General features: G+C 45.0%; 1 protein-coding gene across 1 annotated transcript in view; it reads left to right on the top strand.

Annotated features, from left to right (window-relative positions):
* The window catches only part of LRCH1 (leucine rich repeats and calponin homology domain containing 1), a 157,589-nt gene that overhangs the window by 17,034 nt on the left and 119,983 nt on the right, over positions 1-20,572 (top strand). The window contains exon 2 of the mRNA XM_045289058.1: positions 12,116-12,260. Within this exon, the coding sequence (XP_045144993.1) occupies positions 12,116-12,260 (145 nt within the window). The remainder of the gene's footprint in view (positions 1-12,115; positions 12,261-20,572) is intronic.

Here is a 20,572-nt window from a genome sequence, read left to right as displayed (position 1 = left end):
ACATTTGTTGCCCTCATCATTCTCAAAACATTTGCTTTCTACTTGAGCTCTTGGTATCAGTTCCTCATTTTCCCCCGTCCTCCCTACTCCCCGTTCCTCATGAACCCCTGATAATTTATAAATTATTATTATTTTGTCATTTCTTACATTGTCTGACGTCTCCCTTCACCCACTTTTCTGTTGTCCATCCCCCAGGGAGGAGGCCACATGTAGATTCTTGGATTCTTGTGATAAGTTCCCCACTTTCTACCCCACCTTCCCGGTATAGCCACTATCACCAATGGTCCTGAAGGGATCATCTGTCCTGGATTCCCTGTGTTTCCAGTTCCTATCTGTGCCTCTGGTCTAGCCAGATTTGTAAGGTAGAATGGGGACCATGATAGTGGGTGGGGGAAGAAGCATTTAGTAACTAGAGGAACTAGAGATTTAACACCATCTGGTACGCATCTTGGATTTTGCATGATTTCCATTTTTAAGTGATGGCCATTCCCCTCCCACTACTTGATATTCGACTCAGTATTTGAAAAACTTGATGCCTGAGTTCTCTGGCTAGGGAACTGTCTTATGCTTCAGATAGAGGTGAAACCTTTTCTGTTTCAATTTTCAGTCTTGGAACACGTCTGCTATATAGGAATATATCTTTATGTCACTTAAAAATGGGTGGGGTCAGTAATTTAATCTTTAATAGTTAAAGGTCTTACTTTCTGTCATGCTGGAGATAATGTAGAATATAATAAAGAGGATAATAGAAGATTTGCCTCTAAAGGCATTTTGGGGAGAGACCAAATCAATGTTCCGTGTGAAAGTGCTCCCTAAACTATAACAGGGCTACATCCTCTGCTTCTTTTTGCTGTCTGTTGTCTGCCCTGCTCCTCCCCAACATTATGAGACTAGATCCTTCAATGGTTTTTATTTGCTTTTTTCTTAAACAAGACACTAGACTAAAACTATACTTAGTCCATGACTCCCAAGTTCAAACCCACGTGCACCTGGGAGAAGGCCCTGAAGACTGGCTTCTACACGGTGCGCAGCTAGGACCCGGTGCGCAGCTAGGACACGCTGTCGGGCAGTGGGGCTGCTGCGGTCCCTGGTGCAATTGGGTTGCTCCTGACTCCAACCCTGCCTGTCCGGCACCCTCCGCACAGTGGTTCTGTGTGAGCCCATTGTTGCCATTGCTGACAATCCGACCTCGTAGGACTGCTGTGAGTCAGAATCTACTCAACAGACCATGACAATAACACGGCTCATCGAAGCATAGGAGACAATGTGTACAGTATACTTGATTATAAGAGCGTGCAACAAAGGCAAAAGTTCTGGACAAGTATGTTGGTTTTGTCCTTTTTATTATAAAGGGCTTTCTTTCCAGCTCATGGTGTTGTGTTTATGGTTGAGAGTGTCGATATTTAGGCCATCACCCACGCACAGCAGTGCATTGTGTCCTTGACAGCGAGCCTTGGCTGAAACCCCACGTATGGAACACCGTCCTAACCAGAGCCCGGAGTCCAGGTCTTGCTTCTCTGTCACACCTGCCTCCATTTACAGAAAGCGCACTCCCTTCCCCTGAGCCCAGTGCAGTCGTGTAAATTTGGGTGAGCCTTGAGAGTGAGAACACGGGGAGCTACTTTCTGATCAGGGGCTCTACCCCACTTGGTTGCTTCTGACTTAGAGTGCTCCTGTAGGGTGGAGTGGACGTGCCCCATGGGGTTCCCTTGCCGAACTCACAAGTAACTAGTTCTACTTTGGTGACAGTATGACAGGCTGTACATGAGGGAGGGCGTCTGAGGGTGACACAGTTAGGTGCGCGACTAGCCCAGCAATCGCTGTTTTGCGTCCAGCCAACCAGAGGTGCCTGCAGACTGGCTGGGCAGATCTGTGTCCCCCAACGGCATAGCCTTGCAAGGTCCCAGCCTTTCAACCCCTGTGGGGCAGTTGTACTCCGTGTGTGTGGGGCTGCCGTGAGGCGGGACTGGCTTAACAACGAGGGAAATAAATGACTGGTGAGTGTAGCCCTCAGATCCCACCACTGGTCCAGCAACAAGGTCCTTAGTAGAGTACGAATGCCTCTTATGACCAGGTGAAGCACTCTTGGACGCCTTTCGTCTCCAGGTAGAAAGTGTTAGAGAACTCTCAGCAACGACGCTCTCTCCCCCCTCTCAGTGGCCCCTGGCAACTAATAAACTGTCCTCCGGGCCCATTTGCCGATTCCAGTATTTTGTATGCGTGACGTCATGCAAAAGGAGCCTGAGTGGCGTAGCGATTACGCGTGGGGCTGTGATCCGCATGGTTGTCAGTTCAAAACCACCAGCAGCTCCTCAAGAGAAAGCCTGGGTTTTCTACTCCTGTCAGGCGTTAGTCTCAGACACCCACAGGTGGTCGCTAGGAGTCAGCCTCCACCGGACGGCAGTGAGCGCGTGACTGTACGCAGTACTTGTTTGACGCGATTGGCTTGCTGCCCTTGGTCTAGTGCCGTAGCTGGGCCCAGGACAGCCTGTCCTTCTGTGGTTTAAGTAATGCCCCATCCAGTGGACGCGCCACTCATCTGATCACTCATCTCTCGATGAACAAGCAAGCCGTTTCCACCTTGGGCCCCTGGGATTCGCGTTGCGATTGCTGTACTCTTTTCTGCTTTCTTGAAGAGAACATTTTAAATGCACTTTTACCTCAAATGTAAGTTGTCGACTCGGGCCGCCAACATTTATCCTGTCCCGCAGGGATGTTGTGCCCTCACAGGATCTGACCCCAGGCACACTGGAGGAAGGGGAGGGAGGAAGTGCAGGCGGATGCAAAGAGAGAGCCGAGGTTCCTGCCCGGGTGGACAGGAGGGTGGGCTGTCTAGAGCCCTTAGGAGAACGGACAGGGTATGGAAGAGGAAGAGTGAGGCTACAGTTGGTTGGGGAGAACTGAAGTACGCTGAGTGGCGGTGAGTGTCTGGGAGCCGTGTCAGGGCACACGGGGTTGCCCTGCTGAGCAGATGGCAAGGACTGGCCTAGAGACCCACTCTCGGACCCGGGGGTCTCAGGCCATCTCTTTCCCCGAGGGCAGTGTCACAGCTGAATTGGAGTAAGAGGGTGGAGATGAACCAGGCACAAAGGACCCCCTTCCCCAGTCGTAGAACGTAACAAGCACCATACACACGAGGATTAAACGGCCTGGGAAGGGCCCACGTGTATGCCATCTGATCCTGCGCCTTCGTGATTAGTTCAACTATTTAAGTTCCTCGGTGAGGCAACCGGCCTTTTGCTTAACGGCCAACCCAAGAGGAACTGAGGTGGCATGGTGGTGCCTCCTTGGGCTGCCATCTGCAAGGTCAGCAGTTCAAAACGACCAGCTACCCTTTGGGAGAAAGATGAGGCTTTCCACGCCAGTGAAGAGCTACAGTCTCAGAAACCCCCAGGGGCAGCTCTACCCTGACCTGTAGGGTCGCTGTGAGAATGTTTGTTTGCCAACCTAAGAGTTGTTTGTTCAACCCACCCAAAGGTCCTGAGAAAGCAACGCCCTGGCAATCAACTTCTGTCACGGTCAAGGCCAAGGAAACCCCAGGGAGCCCCGTCATACTCAGCAGCACCCCGGGGCCATGGGGAGTCAAAAGGGACCGCGCAGTGAGAGAACAGCATTTTAAAACCATCCCTGCGTGTTCTTCTCAGCTGAGAACGGTGCTATCAGCCCTGGCTCAGATGAGCATCAGTTTGGCTACCAAAGCCTTTTCTTCTGACCAGAAAGCAAAGTGTTGCGAGCAAGGTGGCCAGCCGCGTGGTGGCTGACCCCTCAGGAGGCTGTTGCCAGAAAGGAGGTCCCCTCCCTCAGGGCCTCGTAGGACACCCCTTTCCTTTTTCACACAGAACAACTGTGTGGCAGACAGTGTGCTGGGGATACACCACCCCAAGGACGGCTCTCTTCCCCATCCCTGCTTGCTCTCTCTCTCGTCGGACGGCTGCGTGTTAGGAATTTGCCACGCTTGTTTTGGCAGCGGCAAATGTATTGTTTGATTTCTGGCTGCATGACTTTCATGTGAATACTCTAATTAAAGCACGGATGTGGACAGGATATGGTTCTGGGGTTCCGGTTTGCTGCCTGGAGGTCTTGAGCCAGCGCTGGGGGCTCCCCGACGCCCCAGTGCAGGCCTACAGCCCACGTGGGCCCAGCTTGAGGTGGGCGCAGGGAGCCAGACACTGGCCACACAGGCTCTTCTTTCTGGAGCCCGGATGAGGGACCCGCTGACTAGGAGACCTTAGTGCCTTCCGGGCTTTCAAGTGAAGGCACCGGCTAGCGTTGCACTGTTTTTGTTGTGGAGAATACGTATGCCACAAGTGGTCTGCCCTTTCAACGCTGACCGTGGGTACAATTCCGTGGCGTGCCTTCTGTGGTCCACGCTGGGCCACCATCACCTTCATCTGGCCCTAGTGCTCGCTCTGCACAGCCGTCAGCAATCCTCTAAGTAAAATGTAGGAAAGTAAATCTGGACATTTTTTTTTTAACATTTTATTAGGGGCTCGTACAACTGTTATCGCAATCCATACACACATCAATTGTGTAAGGCGCATTTGTACATCATTCTCAAAACATTTTCTCTCCACTTAAACCCCCGACATTAGGTCCTCATTTTTCCCCTCCCTCCCCATGGCCCCCTCCCTCATGAGCCCTTGGTAGTTTATAAATGGGTATTTTGTCATATCTTGCCCTGTCCGACGTCTCCCCTCACCCACTTTTCGGTTGTCTGTCCCCCAGGGAGGAGGTCACATATAGTTCCTTGTAATCGGTTCCCTCTTTCCTACCCATTCCCACTTTACCCTCCCTGTTTCGCCACTCACACCACTGGTCCTGTAGGGCTCATCCGCCCTGGATTCCCTGGATTTTCCGTTCCTATCTGTACAGTGTACATCCTCTGGTCTAGCCAGACTTGCAAGGTGGAATTTGAGTCATGATAGTGGGAGCGGGGAGGAAACATTTAGGAACTAGAGGAGAGTTGTATTTCTCATTGTTGTTACATCGCACCCTGACTGGCTTGTCTCCTCAAGACCCCTCTGCAAGGGGATCTCCAGTGGCCTACTAATGGGCTTTGGATCTCCTCTTTCTTGCTTCAAAAAGCAAAGTCAGTTGAACATGAAATGATACTCAGAAACAAGTAAAAAAGTACCGTATATACTTGAGTATAAGCTGACCCGAATATCAGCCGAGGCACCTAATTTTACCACAGAAACTGCATTAAAAATGTGCTGAGAAACTCGACTTATACACGAGTTTATACCGTAAGTCATGGATTTGAAAACTTACTCTAAACAGTTTAGTGTTGAGCTTGCGTTTGTAAGATTAGTATAATTATATTTGGACCCATCCTAAGCTGTTCAGAGAAATGAAGTGTGTGTGTAAAGCTAATATCATTAGCAGCAACTAGTGTTTTTACTTACAAGCTTCATGTAATCACTTCTGGAATTAAATCAATCATTGGACATAGATTGTTTTCAGTATTTGTTTTTCTTTTTCTGTGCAGGGAACTTACACCTTCGTTATGCTGTGGGTCACAGCACAGACCCATTAACTGTATTTCGTTTGAGCTTTGGACAAATCAAAATGCAACAGAAAGTTTGTTGTTTTGTCTTTCGAATAATCAGGGCTTAAGACCGAAGGACTCGTCTCCGCTCAGTCACTGCCAATGACGCGAAATCACAATGGACCCACATTTGTAGAATGCGAGTGAGCTGAAATGATAACCAACCGGGGAAAACGTGTAGGTCCGTGCACTGGTAGAAACGCAATCCTTGTTTGAAAAAATAAGTTTGGTGTGTGCATCGCCTAGCAACCAAATTTCTTGACCCACAGAGTCAGAAACAACTGTGCCCCTCCTCAAAGATGGCAGCCAGCAAACCGCTCTCCATCGGTGTGTTTTCCATAGTCTTGGCTTATCAGCCCGTTTCCTGCCTCAGAATCCTGAAGGGACTGACTATGGCTCTTCTGAGTATCCCAGCCTTTGACCTGGAATTCTTCTCATCCCAAGTAGCGTCCTTTATCACCTAACTTTAAAAATGTTGACTCTGTTCCACTTGTTTTGCATCAGCCATGACTGACCTGATTTCAAGATCTGATTGTACAGCCACAGGACACATGGTGGGCTTGCTTGGCATCATGCCACGGAAGAAGGTGTGAGAAGCGCTCTTGGCCAGGCTCCAGAGTGGACATACTCTGTTAGGTTTCAGCTCTAAATACGCACGTTTCATGTGTGGCTTTGGGCAAGACACCACTTTCTGAGCTTTTGTCTGCTCCTTGGCGGAAGTACTTTCCAGACACCAAGCTAGTGTTTGCCACACAGGAAGTACTTAATGGAGAGTGGGCTCGGCTGTTGATTAGTTATCAAACTGGATTCCATCGCTGTTCCTCCATATGCCTAGCTCTTATTGAACACTTTGCACATCCTGCCTGAATGAGGATGTCCCTCGATCGCGGAAACAGTGGCTGCTAACTGAAAGTTTGGGAAGTTCAGGTTCACCCAGAGGTGCCTCCGAAGAAAGACCTGGCAGGCTACTCTCAACAACTTAGCCACCGAAAGCCCCGTGGCGCACAGTTCTTCCCTGACACTGACAGGTCAAGGTGACAACTGTCAAGAAAAGAAAGAACACGCCTGTATTCACGTTCATTCTGGGCTTATTTCCGCTCCCCTCTCACATTGTAGGCTCCTTGACAGTTCTCTCTGTTTCCCGTTTCTGTGGGCAAGGCATATCAAGTATATGTGTTTGAATATACACCAACAATTCAACATGTGGGTCGTGAAACGAAGAAGGAAAACTTTGTTTTCTTTTTCACGGTTGCTTCCATTTGCTGTCGATTGCTGTAGGATTGATGTCGGAAACTGAGTCTGGAAAGAGAGTCCGAGGCATAGATTGTTGCTGGTGGGTGACATCAAGTTGGCTCCGACTCATGGGGACCCGATGTCCAACGGGACAAAACCGCGCCCAGTCCTGCGCCATTCTCACAGCCGTTGTAATGGGTGAGCCCACTGCTGCACCCTCCGTGTCAAGGCATCTCGCTGCACGTCTTCCCCTTTCCCTTTGACCTTCTGCTTGACTGAGCAGGATGCATCGATGTGTAAATCCAATTCTTTCCTGCATTCTTTAAAACCTGCAACACAGACGGATGACAATCGATAAATGATCAATACAGTGGACACAGGGGTCTGATCATTTGGCTGGATCGGTGTGGGTCTGGCAGGTAACCACTCCTCCCACTTATTCATATTTATTATTATAATCTGGTACCTTTCCAAAGAGGATTCCTGAAAAAAAGCACATACAGAGTAGTACAATTTAAAGAAGAAGTCAAAAGGAGAGATCAGATGCCATTTAAAATGAGGGACGATGAATATTTGGCCAGGCGTCATGGTGAATCCCATCTTCCCGGAAGCGCTGATCAATCTTCAGAGCACAGTTCCTACTTCTAAGTTAACAAAGTCAAACAGCCAGAGGGGAAATTATGGGAGAAAAAAAACACTTATCTTCCCAGATCTGAAGATTGTGGTGGATACTATAAGGAAGACGGGGGTGGGAGAGGCAAATGTAATCTGTATTATACATCGCAATTTAAAACGTCAGACTCATACGCTTATTAGGACATTATTCTACCATGTATTTAGCAAGTCGTTAATGAGGCAGCTCTCTCTATCTGTGCTGACGGAGCTTTCCTAACATTCTATTGTGGAAAATAATGATTAATATTACATTCCATCGTATGAGTCAAATTAATAATATAGTGATATTTCTTTAGCGACTTTATTAGTATTATTTATAACTTTTATTGATAGTAGATTAATATTTAAACAGCCCTCCACTAATGGATATTTAGATTGTTTACTATCTTGCTGCTTGAATCAGTGCTAAAAATGTTCATTATTGGTGTCTGTATCTGGTGACCCCCTAAAGGTTACAAGGTCACAGTATATGTTCTTCATTTTCATAGATATAATCAGGATGCCCTTTTACATCACTGCAATGTGTTGTCAGTCTTTTGATATTCTTCAGACGAATAGATGAAAGTGCTCACACGTGGCCCTAATCTGCCCTGCTCTCACCTGAGTGACCATGGCCAACCTTTCGCAAGCTTAAAAGCCACGCATGTGGTCTTCCTGTGAGCTGTCTATTCACCCTCTTTTCCACAGAGAGTTTCACACATTTGAATTGACTGTAGATGCCCTTCTCATGTACAAGAAACTAGCCCCAAAGAAAAGAGAGGCCAATTGATGAGGACAACAGAGGTACAAATGTGCTTCATACAATTAAGAGCTGTAAGAGTCTCCAATAAAATTATTTTAAAAAATAATAAAATAAAATGTGTAAAAAAACAAAAAGAGACCAAACTTGACCAATGGTTACCATGGGTGAAGGAGGAAGAGTTTATGTTTAGGGAGCATTGAGTTTATGTTCAGGATGGTGGAATAATTTGGAGGAAGATATCAGTAAGAGTTGTACAACACAAAGAGTTTAATCAATGGCACTGAATTATATATATGGAGTTGTGGAATCGGAGGATGTTTTGTGTCTATTTTTGCCACAATGAAAGAAAAAGAATTAGACTTTTAGCAAGGAATACAATGAAGAAGAAAATATTCTAGAATTGATTGTGGTGATAATTGTACAAGTTTTCTTGTTATGATTAAATTATTGAATTGTAGGACATGTAAAGTACAGCTAAAACTGTTTTAAAGAAAGAAAAGATAAACTAGCCTATTAGGTTTATAAATTCATGCGTATCGCACCCATCCTTGGTGTCATTTGGTGCGGATGGTGGAGATTCTTGACTTTTACGAATCAAATTCACCAGTTTCCATTTTCTGCCATTTCAGGAAAGACCTACTAAGCTCTGCTACATAAAGTTCCTATGTGTTCTTGTAGTACTAGTATGGCTACGTTTTTGCCATTGAACAGTTAATTCACGTAGCATTCCTGGAGATGAAATGTGTCAAGAGGGTTATCCACTTAATTCGAAGCACTTAAAACATACACATCATTTGGTCTGACTCGCGTTGCTTTAGCCATTGTTGCATTACTTCTGGTATCATCTTAGCATAGGTCGTATTTATTCTTTTGTGTGTTTGTATTTGCATGTGTGTGGACTATTATTTTCAATGCGGTTAAGATGCATTGATAACTACCAGTGGTTGGAATATGAAAGCTGAAAACAAAGAAGAATCAATGGTTGGAAACCACAGGATCGGTGACAGATGCCGGCAATCTTGTGATAGAAGTTTCAAGACAAATGACATATTCCATGCAAATACCTGTTTAAAACCCACAAACGGTGACTGTACACAGGGATCCCCTGGTTGGAATACTCGGGAATTAAATTAACTACATCTTCCCTTGGTATTGATTAATAACAAGGTATTCTCCTTTTATTAAGCACTTGTATTAAGAAGGAAAGGGTTTTAAAATCGACTTTTGGCGATGTCTGTACCACTTGGTAAAGGTAGTAGAGATCACTGAGTGGTGCCCTAGAAATGAATTAGTAGTATGGTATATAGACAAGATCTCAATAAAAAATTTAAAATCATTTTAAGGCAAAAAATTAATGTAGTATTTCACTAAAAATTTAGTATTCATATGGTATTTCACTTTTGATTTTATACATACAGTGAATTATTTTAAAATTCTTATCTAACTTTTATGTCAGGCAACATTTCTCTTACACACAGTTGCCATCAGCTGCATGCAGCAAACAGCATCAACCCCTAAAATAATGTTCAGTTACTCAGAGTATGTTCATCCTTCCATGGGCTGCTCAGTTACTTAGTGTTTTGCATCAGTGTTTATAAGTAAGATTCCTTATTCCTGTACTTTTATTGGGTGATCCTATCAATCTTGTACTTCACTTTTCAAATAAGAATTTTCGGACTTGGACTTCTTATATGGAGTAGGGTAGGTAAAAAGTTACTACAAGTACCCCTTACACTTCGTTCGATTGCACCTCGGGTGTCACCTGGGCCTTGTCGTTGCTCAAGGTCCCTGCTGCCATCCGGTCAATTCCCACTCACAGTGACCCTCTAGGGCCGGGCCCAATCACCCCGTGGGTTTGGGGGACTTAAATCTTTATGAACACGTAGCGACCCTGTGCACGGTACAGCGAGAGACTGCAAACTCCTGCACCATCCTCACAATGGTTCCTGTGCCTGAGCCCATTGTTGAACCAGCATCAATCCCCCTCATCGGGGCCTTCCTCCTTTTCGCCGTCCCTCCCCTTTACCAAGCCCACTGTCCCTTTCCAGGGACTAGTCTCTCCTGACAACAGGCCTGAGGGAGTTCGTTTATTGTGCCAACCTGACCAAAATAAACTCATGTGGAATTAATTGAAGGGCAGAGGGATAAATGGCTCAGTGAGCCTCGCCTTTTGAGTTTTCGGGTCTCTTGCTTTCTGATGGTTGGACCAGGGTGCAGCTGTCTTAGCAATTCCCTGCTTCAGCTTGCAAGGCTGACTTCCTGCAAGACATCCCCAAGGAGAAGCCACATGGACCTACCCTGATGCAGCCCTGGGTGCTGGAGCAGCCGTGTGGAGACCCCTGCCAGTGCTGAGATGCTTACACATTCACTGACTCGGCTTTCCTCCTGCAGTCAGCATCATTGCGTGTGTTTTGAGAGATGGAGGAGGACTTTGTGGATTGGTGTCGGACATATGGGCTAATGTGGTAATGTTGGACTTGTGGGCTTGGGTAGCACTGGGTTGGGATGTTTTCTTGATGTGCACTTAACCTTTATATAAAACTCTTTTATACATGAGTTTCTGTGGATTGGTTTCTCTAAAGTACCCAGACGAATACAATGCCCAAAGTAGGTAGTAAGGCAAGGTCTTGCCTCACTTGCCACCGAGGAGTGTTGGCCGTGCTTCCTCCAGGGCGGATTTGCTTGTCCTTTCAGCAGACCCCGATACTTCCAAGATTTTACACCAGCACCGCAATTTCAGATGCGCCAATTCTTTTGTGGGTTGAACCTGACTTGGCGGCACCCAACAACCATAAAGACAAGTCTCGATGGGAGCAGAAAGTCTCATCTTTCTCCCGCGGAGCAGCTGTCGTTGCCAGCTGCGGACGTTGCAGTTAGCAGCCCAGGGTGTGACTTCTGGGTGACCAGGGGTCCGGAAGGGCCTGAGGTGGAGCAAATGCTTAATCCTCCACGACTAATTGAAACATTGGTTCGAGCCCAGCCCGAGGTGCCTCGGAAGGAAAGGCTGGCAGTCCTCTCTGTAAACATCACAGCTTAGAGCGCAGCACGGGACAGTTTTCCGCTGTAACCCTCTAGGTAGTAGAAGGCCAGCCACGGAAAGTTGCTCTTCCACTTGAATTTCCTCATGGGATTGACACTTAAAATTTATTGTGCTGTGCATATCCCTAGGCCTTTATCCGTTATTTACTGAACATTGTCAGGTTTTACTCTGCCCTTCCTGACAGGGTGGTGATCTGTGAATGCTTCAGTTATTGTTTCATTCGTGGTATCTCTAATATATGGAGTCTTCTACCTAGATTTGATTATTCCACATGCTAATGTTTGGACCGGTGATACTGTCCATGCTATTACATGTTACGCTGCTCTGTAGAACATAGTTAATCATCTTTACAAGGGGCCAATAAAAGCCTTTTTTCCCCCCTCGTCTGTTTATATGCAGTGTCATCCAATATAGACACAGTTTAACTAGGTCTTGCACATGTTTGATACTCGGTAATTTTAGAGAATAAAATATGTGTTTTGTGTCTGCTCTGTGTTCATTTGTGCAGGCTATGAAAAACCATGCGCCCTGTCTACAAAAGAGATTATATCCCAGATCAGGATCCTCTTGTGTTATGAATCCAAAATTGAATTAAATCATTATAGCAAACATATATACTCAGGGATATTAATGGATACTTACTTAGGGAGAATGAATTTGAAATAATTTTCTGGAAGAGTGAAAAATAATTCAATTCCTCCATTGAATCCTAAGCAGGATTTACAAACTGATGGTGTGAACTAAAATCATTTTAACAGTATTTACACTTTCCTTTGCCCCTTTAGCTCTAAATTTGATTAATGGGTTAAGAAATAGAATTTATAAGATTGAGTCAATTGGAGATTTATTGACAACAGTATCTTTCCTTTTCTCATAGATTTATCTAAAAACAGGCTGGTTGAAGTTCCAATGGAATTGTGCCAGTTTGTATCACTGGAAGTGCTTAACCTGTACCACAACTGTATCAGAGTCATTCCCGAGGCCATCGTGAACTTGCAAATGCTGACCTACTTAAATTTAAGGTAAGTTCACTGTGAATGCTGCCATCAAAATAAATACATAGATAGAAATTTGTACTGTTACACGCACTGAGAACGTTTTGGGTATGGATGACATATTTCTTCTGGCATTGTAAATTACCAAATGTATTTGGCTTCCTGCCCCATTTTCAGAAAAGAAATTACTCAGCACCCCTTGTCAATTAAAAACGTTTGTAAGTATAGGTATCTGCCTTCGCGGCGCCCCCACCCCCGCTCCCATTGTTCTGGCACCCCCAAGATGCAGTATTGCCCACATTGATCCAAGCAGAGTGGCATCTTTCACAACTGCCTCTTTTTTTCCAGCTTTTATCAGGGTGTGGTCTGTTGGTCCAGTTGCAAGGATTTTGGTCTTCTTTACATCGAGTTGTAATTCGTAGTCTTGATCTTCGTTAGCACGTCCTTGAAGTCCTCCCCCTTCAGCAAGCAAGGTTGTGTCATCTGCATATTGCAGGTTATTCGTAAGCCTTCCTCCAATCCTGTTGCTGTGTTCTCCTACAGTCTTGTTTCTCACATGATTTGCTCGCATACAGGTTGAATAAGTATGACGAGAGGATGTAACCCTGATGCACACCCTTCCTGATTTTAAGCCATGAAATAGTCCTTGTTTCTGTTTGCAGGACGGATCAGTGCAAAAGTTCTACGTGAGCACCATGAAGTGTTCTGGGATTCCCATTATTCTCAGTGTTATCCATCATTTGCTATGACCCATACAGTCAAATGCCTTTGTACAGTCAGTAAGACACAAGTAGGCCTCCTCCTGGTGTTCATTGCTTTCAGCCAAGAGCCTTCTGACATCAGCAATGACAGCCCTCATTCCATAGCCTCCACTGAACCTGACTTGAATTTCCGACCGCTTCCTATTGATGTACTGTTGCACAGTTTTTAAATCATCTTCGGCAGAATTTCACTTGCATGTGATATTAATGTTAATCAATAGTTTCTGCACTCTGTTGGGTCACCTTTCTTTGAAATGGTGAACGTGATCTCTTCTAGTCGTTTGACCAAGGAGCTATCTTTCAGATTTCTTGGCAGAGATGAATAAGTGCTTCTAGTGCTTCATTGGCTTGTTGAAGCACTTCACTTCTCAGTCCTGCCCATTCTTCTGTCAAGTCTTGGAGCCTGGGTTTTTCTTAATGGCTTCAGTACATTCGGAACTTCTTTCTTCAGTACTGCCAGTTCTTGATCATATGCCACCTCTTGAAATGGTTGCAGGCAAGCTCATATTGATAGAATGACTGTGTCTTGCTCCAAACTTCTTTCGACGCTCGCTGCATCAGTCAGTATTTGTCTCACACAGTTCTTCTGTCTTGCCACTCAAAGAACCCCTTCATTTGAGATATGTAGAGAGTACTCTTTTTTTTTTGGCATCTCATGCTAGGTCTGATTGCTTTATTCTGGCAATGTATAGGACATTCTGTATTCCTTGTCAACAACACAATTAAAAGGCATCACCTTTTCTGTCTTACTTTTTTACTGTCCACCTTTCGCATGCCTGTGTAGCAATTCAAAGGCTATGGCTTGGGTTAGGTGAACCTTGGTCATCAAACTGACATCTCTGGTTTTAAACTGCAGTCTTGCGGTAGATTTGCTCAAGATGTAAAGGGTCATTTGATTTCTCAAGTGATGCTTCCATGGGTGCTGACTTTTAATCCAAGTGGCATGAAATTATTTGACAACCGAGCATAATTGACACATGAGAAAAGCTTCGCTATGGAATGTACTTAAAATAGGTAAGTGGTGTCCACGTTTTCTTGCAGGATAGAAAGGTTGCATTTGCAGGAAATGGTCATTGCTTTATTTATTTGAAAATGGTAATTTATTGCTGTTGATGGAGTTTGTAGACAATCTGAACTTTTATCCTTTGCTCCTTGGTGTTTGCAACAAAAGGTTATGTTAGTGTAGTGTATGTGCCTCTGTATCTCTTCCTGTTTTCCGAGCCTTAATCCAGGAGCACGAACAATGATTCAGCAAGACTTACCCCTTTAGAAGAACCGACACTTTGGACATAAGGAACGCGGGACAGCCTCACACAGTTTAAACTCTCTTTCAAGTTGTTGGGGAGGTTGTTCTTGTTGAGGCTCATGAAGAAAATGTACTTCGGGGAAACAGATACACCTGGGGTCACACAGCTCTTAGCAACCGCAGGGGAGCGTGGGCTGCTGTTTCAGAGAGGCCAGGGACGGAGTCTGCTGGAAAGCACACACTCTGTACAGCACTTGGTCACACCAAGATCTGGTTGAGTCATTGGCAGGCCCTATCTTTCCCAGGTTGCTCACCGTTTACTTTGGGGCACTGCATGCAGAGGCAAGGAACGTTTCTTGGACAGATGCTATCTTACCATAAAAGGACTCTGTTTGGACGGCCCCCTCTGAAAGTTGGCATTGTTTTTGGCCGCTAAACAATGTACCGCAAGAGCCAACTTCCTGATCGTTTTACAACCGGTATTCCAGCATTCTTGTGGGGACCATTCTGAGAATAATCTTTACATACTGCTGTCTGTTCCGGTGCTTGGAGGAAGCATGTGGGGCCCTAGAATTGTCTTAGAGAGTTCAGAGCTTATATCTTCTGCTGTGAACCATATTAATGTTCATTATTCCTCAGGATTTTATCCTTAAGACGTGCAACCTATCCTTGACCTTTCACTGAAAAGGTCTCAGTCACAAGATCATGTCTCTTCTCTGTAGAACGGAGAACATTGATGGTGTTTTCCCGAAATGGAAAATATGCCTCACATCTTTATATGAAAGCCTTATCTCATTCAAAGGAACAATTAGTGTGTGTGTGTGTGTATTTATACATATAGGAGAGTAAGGCAGAAATATTATAACAAAATTATAGACATGTTTATTAAATAAAATATCAAACATAAACTTATTATCTCTTGACATGTCTTCCATTGAGATCTACACACTTCTGAAGGCAGTGTTTTCATCCAATCCTTAGTAGAACTCTTTGATTTTTCCCTCAAACCGTGTTCTTTTGAAATAGCCTTTCAGTTTGAGGAAGGAAAGAAGTCTCAAGGGTCAAGGTCAGGGCTGTAACGTGGCGAGGGTGAGGTTCCCATGACATAATCATTGGACAGCCCTGGCTCTCCTGGAAGAATCCTCAGGCCTCTTTCGCACCAGTGCAGTTTTCAGTTCTCTTCGAACGTCCTCAGAGGTGGTTACGGACCCTTCCAAGGAATCTATCAAGCTTAAGAAAACTCCAGATTCAAACTTGGCATCATTGAGTGGATGCCAACTCACAGTGACCCTCTAGCACAGTAGAACTGGCCCGATGGGTTTCGGAGACTGTAAATCCTCATGAAAATAGGAAGTCTCATCTTTCTCTTGCTGAGCAGCTGGTGGTTTTGAACTGGTGACCTTGTGGTTATTAGCACAACACATAGCCCACTATGCCAGCAGGGCTCTGTTCTAGCGAGACAAGTATATTCGTGAAACAACTTTTTGTCTGCAGCCACCGGGATCACAGAGACGTGTTTAAGTCTACATATGTGTTAACGGAAAGCCTCGTAGCACTACTGGGTGACTTACTCTACAAAATACATAGACTATCTGGGGGGCAGAAACTGCTACTGGACTTGCTGCTAAATCACAAGTCAGTGGTTCAAGTTTACCCAGAGGTTTCCTGGGAAGAAAATCCTGATAATCTAGTTCCAAAAAACCATAAAAAACACTGGCGCACAATCCGGCTCTGATACATGGTGGGGGTGGGGTGGCCATGGGTCAACTTGATGGCAACTGTTTAAAAAAAAGTATACATCTCTCTCTCTCTCACTAGTAAATACAATAGGACATGAAAACCATGGCACAAATGTAATGAAAGATAAAAGTGAGAATTATGAACTTCATTTCTCAACATACACTCCATCAAGTTCACGAAAATTGTAAACACTGATACCAGGCATTTAGTCTATCCCTAAGGAATTGAGGGTTCTGGGGGGTTGACCACATCCAAGTGGTTGTGACAGACGTTACATAATCTGTCAACTTGCGAAGGGGTGGACTCTAGCCTGTCAATCAGGTCAGCTAATGAGGCCTCTGTGTGGTCATGGCTTTCTCCTAAGGATTCTGGGAAATCCTGTCTTCCACCCTGGAGGTGGGACACATACTTGTTGCGAGACCTTCCTGTTGACAAGCCAGATGGAGCTATGCTGATGGAGCCAGAGCCCTGGAGCTTGAAGAGCCACATTGAGACCCACACCAGCACTGAGATGCTTCCACCCCCACTGGATCCAGAAGCCTTTCTACCACTGGTCTATGTTCTTCTGTATTCAGTGTCATTGCGTGTATTGTGTGAGTCCGAAGAGGAATTTATAGATTGTTATCGGACCTAGGGGCTAATATCAGACTTTTGGACTGGATCTGGACTGGGCTGGGATGTTTTCTTAATATACAGTTAATACACGATTTCTTAATATACAATAAAATACAAATAAAAGAGCTTTTATATAAAGCTCTTTCTTATACACAAATGGATGTCTCCGAATTTGTTTCTCTAATCAACTCAGACTAACACGGTGGTCTTTTTGCATCACTAACGGGAGACGCCCACTGTCACCAAGTTGATTCCAGCTCATTGGCACCCAGTGGGAACGAGTGGAACTGCCCTGTGGGTTTCCGAGTCACTAAATCTTTATGAGAGTGATAGGTCGCATCCTTCTACCTTGGGCTGGTTGTGGTTTTAAATTGCTGGTTACTAGTCCAGTTTGTAGCCCACTAAGCCACCAGGGGAGGAAAACTGCCGTTGAATCTGTTTGTACACATAGTGACCCAATAGGACAGAGTAGAACTTGCCCTATTGGTTTCTGGGACGGTAACTCTGTGGAAGTAGAAAGCCTCACGTTTCTCCCAAGGAGTGCGTAGAGGGTTTGAACCTACTACATGGATTATGCATTGGGCTGCTAACCACAAGTTAGGCACTTGAAAACTGTCAGCTGCCTCAGGAGAAAGATGAGGCTTTGGACTCCCATAAATAGTTAGTCTTGGGAGCCTACTGGGGCAGTCCTCATTGTGAGTCCTCATCAACTCTGGCAGTAAGTGAGGTAGTTACATAATCTGGTGTCAACTTGGGACTTCAGAGGATTAAGAGTGAAAGGGTGGAGTCTAGTCTGTCAATCGGGTCCTAACCAACTAGCCCTCTGTATGGGCATGGCCTTCCCCTGAGGATTCTGGGAATTCCTGTCTTTCTTCCTGCTAGGCGGGAGACTCTCTCTCTCTCTCTGGTCACTCCCAGAGAGACGCTGTACTGACAAGACACATGGCACAACGCTGATAGACCCCTGCCCTGGAAACTAGAGGAGACACATGGAGACCCTTGCCAGCACTGAGATGCTTCTACCACCACTGGATCTACAAGACTTTGCACCTGCTGGCCTGTGATCTTCCTGCATTCATCATTATTGCATGTGTTTCATGAGTCTGAAGAGGCCTTTCTAGATTGGTATTGGACATATGGGCTAATATCAGACTTCCGGACTTGATCTGGACTGGACTGGGATGTTTTCTCAATATTCAATTGCTCTTGTACACAAAGCTCTTTCTTATACACATATGTGTGTCCATGGGTTTGTTTCTCTAGTCTACCCGGACTAACACATTAAGTGAACAGAAGAAAAATGAGTTCCCTGTAAAGACATTTTAAGAGCAGGAAACAAGGAAATCCGAATGAACCCAGTCAGATTGTGAGATGGAAGCCTACTGGTTTTCCATGGAAATACAACATTGCGCGGCTTGCTGGGAGAATGAGCAGCAGCACTGTGTTGGTGGAGTGGGCTCCGGTAACGCTTTTGGGTGTTGTTCTGCTAAAGCTTTGCCTAGCTTTCTTAAAACACTTGCATAATAAGCAGATGTGATTGTTCTCAACAATCAAAATGCCTGTGGAGCATTCAAAAAACTGTAGCCATGACTTTGTTCTCACCTTGCGCGTTTACTTTGTCTAGACCACTTTCACCTCTTGGTAGCCATTGCTTTGATGGTGCTTTGTCTTTAAGACCATATGAGCAAAGCCATCTCTTATCTCTGGTACAGTTACAGTAAGACATGCTTCCGGATCCCGCTCCCACTTGCTTAAAATGTGTATCGAAAGCTATGCGCTTGTCTGCAACTGATCCAGGTACAACGGTTTGGGCACCCATTGAGCAGAATGTTTGCTGAATGATTTTTCAGTCAGCATTTTGGAAAGTAACCCAGTTGAGATGGTCCCGGTGTTGGCGGTTGTTTCTACTGTTAATCGTTGGTTGTTTTCGATTAGGACACCAACAAGATTGTTCCCTTGAAAGCTGTTGTGGATAGTGTGCTGGGTTCATGTTCAACACGGGCTAGTCTCTTCTCCAAATGGCTTAGCCTTTTGTAAACTGCTGGCTTCTGTGGCAGCGGTGTCCCCCAAAACTCTTTGCAGGCCATCAGTAATTGCACCATCCTTCCATCCAGGGTTCATCCTAAACGCGATGTTTTTGTTTGAAGTTTGGGGAGGTAGAATCCTTGTTGCCTGACAGAGCTCTCTATAAACTGTCTCGCCCCGCTTAGCAAACGAGAGGCACGAACGTGCAATAACAGACCTCTTGCAACAAGTTCGTATGAGCTTATTTTGGTGCAAAAATAAAATTTGAAATTCACGCATGGTTTTTAATATAAGACGCATTTTTTAACGAACTTTTGGAAGACCCCTTGTGTGTTTGTGTAATTTCCAACCAGCAAGATATATATTTTGTATACGAACTATGTATCAGTATTTGTGTGTATACCTACAAATATGCACACGCACAAGCTGTCTCTGATTTACTGCAAGTTTGCCTTACAGCAAATTGCCCTGGCTACTATCTTTTCTTAATGATACATTTTGCCATTCGTTATAGTAATGTAATATTGTAACATGCAGTTCTGATGTTATCATTCACAGATGTCTCCTCGTCCGTGCTCAGGGTTACGACTTACTGTTCCAAACACTGCTGTCTATAGCAGGCTATGGAAACTCAAGGATGAAGGTGGCTTTAACTAAAGTCATTAGTGACTCGGATGGAGTCCTTGGAACCGAATCCCTTCTGGAGGCAGGAACGACCTGTGTATGTCAGTGAACCGGTATTTATAGCTAGCTTGTGCTTGGTCAAATGACGGAGCAATAGGAACATGAAAGAACGTAGTGCTCTAGTTTGTCATTTGGAAGGAATATCTTCAAGTTTGAAATGATTCTTTTCAAAGAATGCTAGAGTTGGAAGAGGCCTGTGGAGTTGCCATTCACTGGAAGCACCTTTTCAAGTGGCCTCTGAGCAGTCCTTTGTTCTGAAGGTGGAACGGATGGTCACTGACCCCTAAACATTTTCAGTATATTTTAAAAATATTTGGCCTGTGCGATTGTGTCTATTGGCCCGGTAGTTGACGAGCTGTCATTACGTGTGAATGAGATAGGAATTGGATATTTTTTATTACATTCCATTCGGTTTAGTATTGCTCATATTGGGCAAGACTTCCAAAGAGGATTTTTCCATTGTTCACATCACCTGAATAGAGGTTGTTGTAGATCAGTGTTTGTACTGGGGGAGGGGGAGGGGAGCAAAGAGCAGAAACAAAGGGGACATTATGGTTTCGATAGCTAGCGTGCTGTCAATCTGCGGGTTTTCTTTTCACTTCTGCTTCAGCCCTCAGTAGACGTTCACAAATGTCTCCTACAGATTTATACTCTGAAAATGGGCTACGTACGGCTGATTCATCCTATTAATATTTGGTTGCTGGTCATTCTTGAACTTACCTGGAAACCTCTATGGGGTTTCTGAGGACGGAAGACCTGAAGGTAGCAGAAGGCTTCATCTTCTACCAGAGAGATACAGTTCCTTTGAAACACAGCCATCGCATGAACAATCAACGTATTATGTTCCCTTGAGAATGTGGGCGTCTGCCACGTCTTCGAAGGAAAGAAAAAGAGCGTACTCTCGTGCAAGGAGAGGTGGACTTTTGGAATAACCATCCTTTGTCATCATTCGCTTCATCATCACTTCTTAATAGCTGAATTGGGATAGAGCTATTAAGCTATCATTTGGGTATCAAGTACAGAACTAATTTTGTACAAAGTAGATTACAAGTTAAAAAGCATATCTAGAGATGCAACAAAGCACAGTTGCACAACATGAAATTTGCCAGAAAAATATACTATTTTAGGCATGGGCTGTCATATTTGTACCCTTCAACACTTACTTTAGCTTGGAGATAAGAGAGGAGCCCGGATGCAGCGGCTGAAAGGTGGTTCCACGCCACACGAGCAAGATGTGGCCATCTGCTTAAAGAGTTCAGCCTTAGAGA

Source organism: Echinops telfairi, unplaced genomic scaffold (assembly GCF_000313985.2).
Source record: "Echinops telfairi isolate 266 unplaced genomic scaffold, ASM31398v2 ScPeMD7_24;HRSCAF=84, whole genome shotgun sequence".
NCBI classification, from domain to species: Eukaryota; Metazoa; Chordata; class Mammalia; order Afrosoricida; family Tenrecidae; genus Echinops; species Echinops telfairi.
Note: the sequence above shows the minus strand (reverse complement) of the source record. Positions and strands in the feature narration are given on the sequence as shown.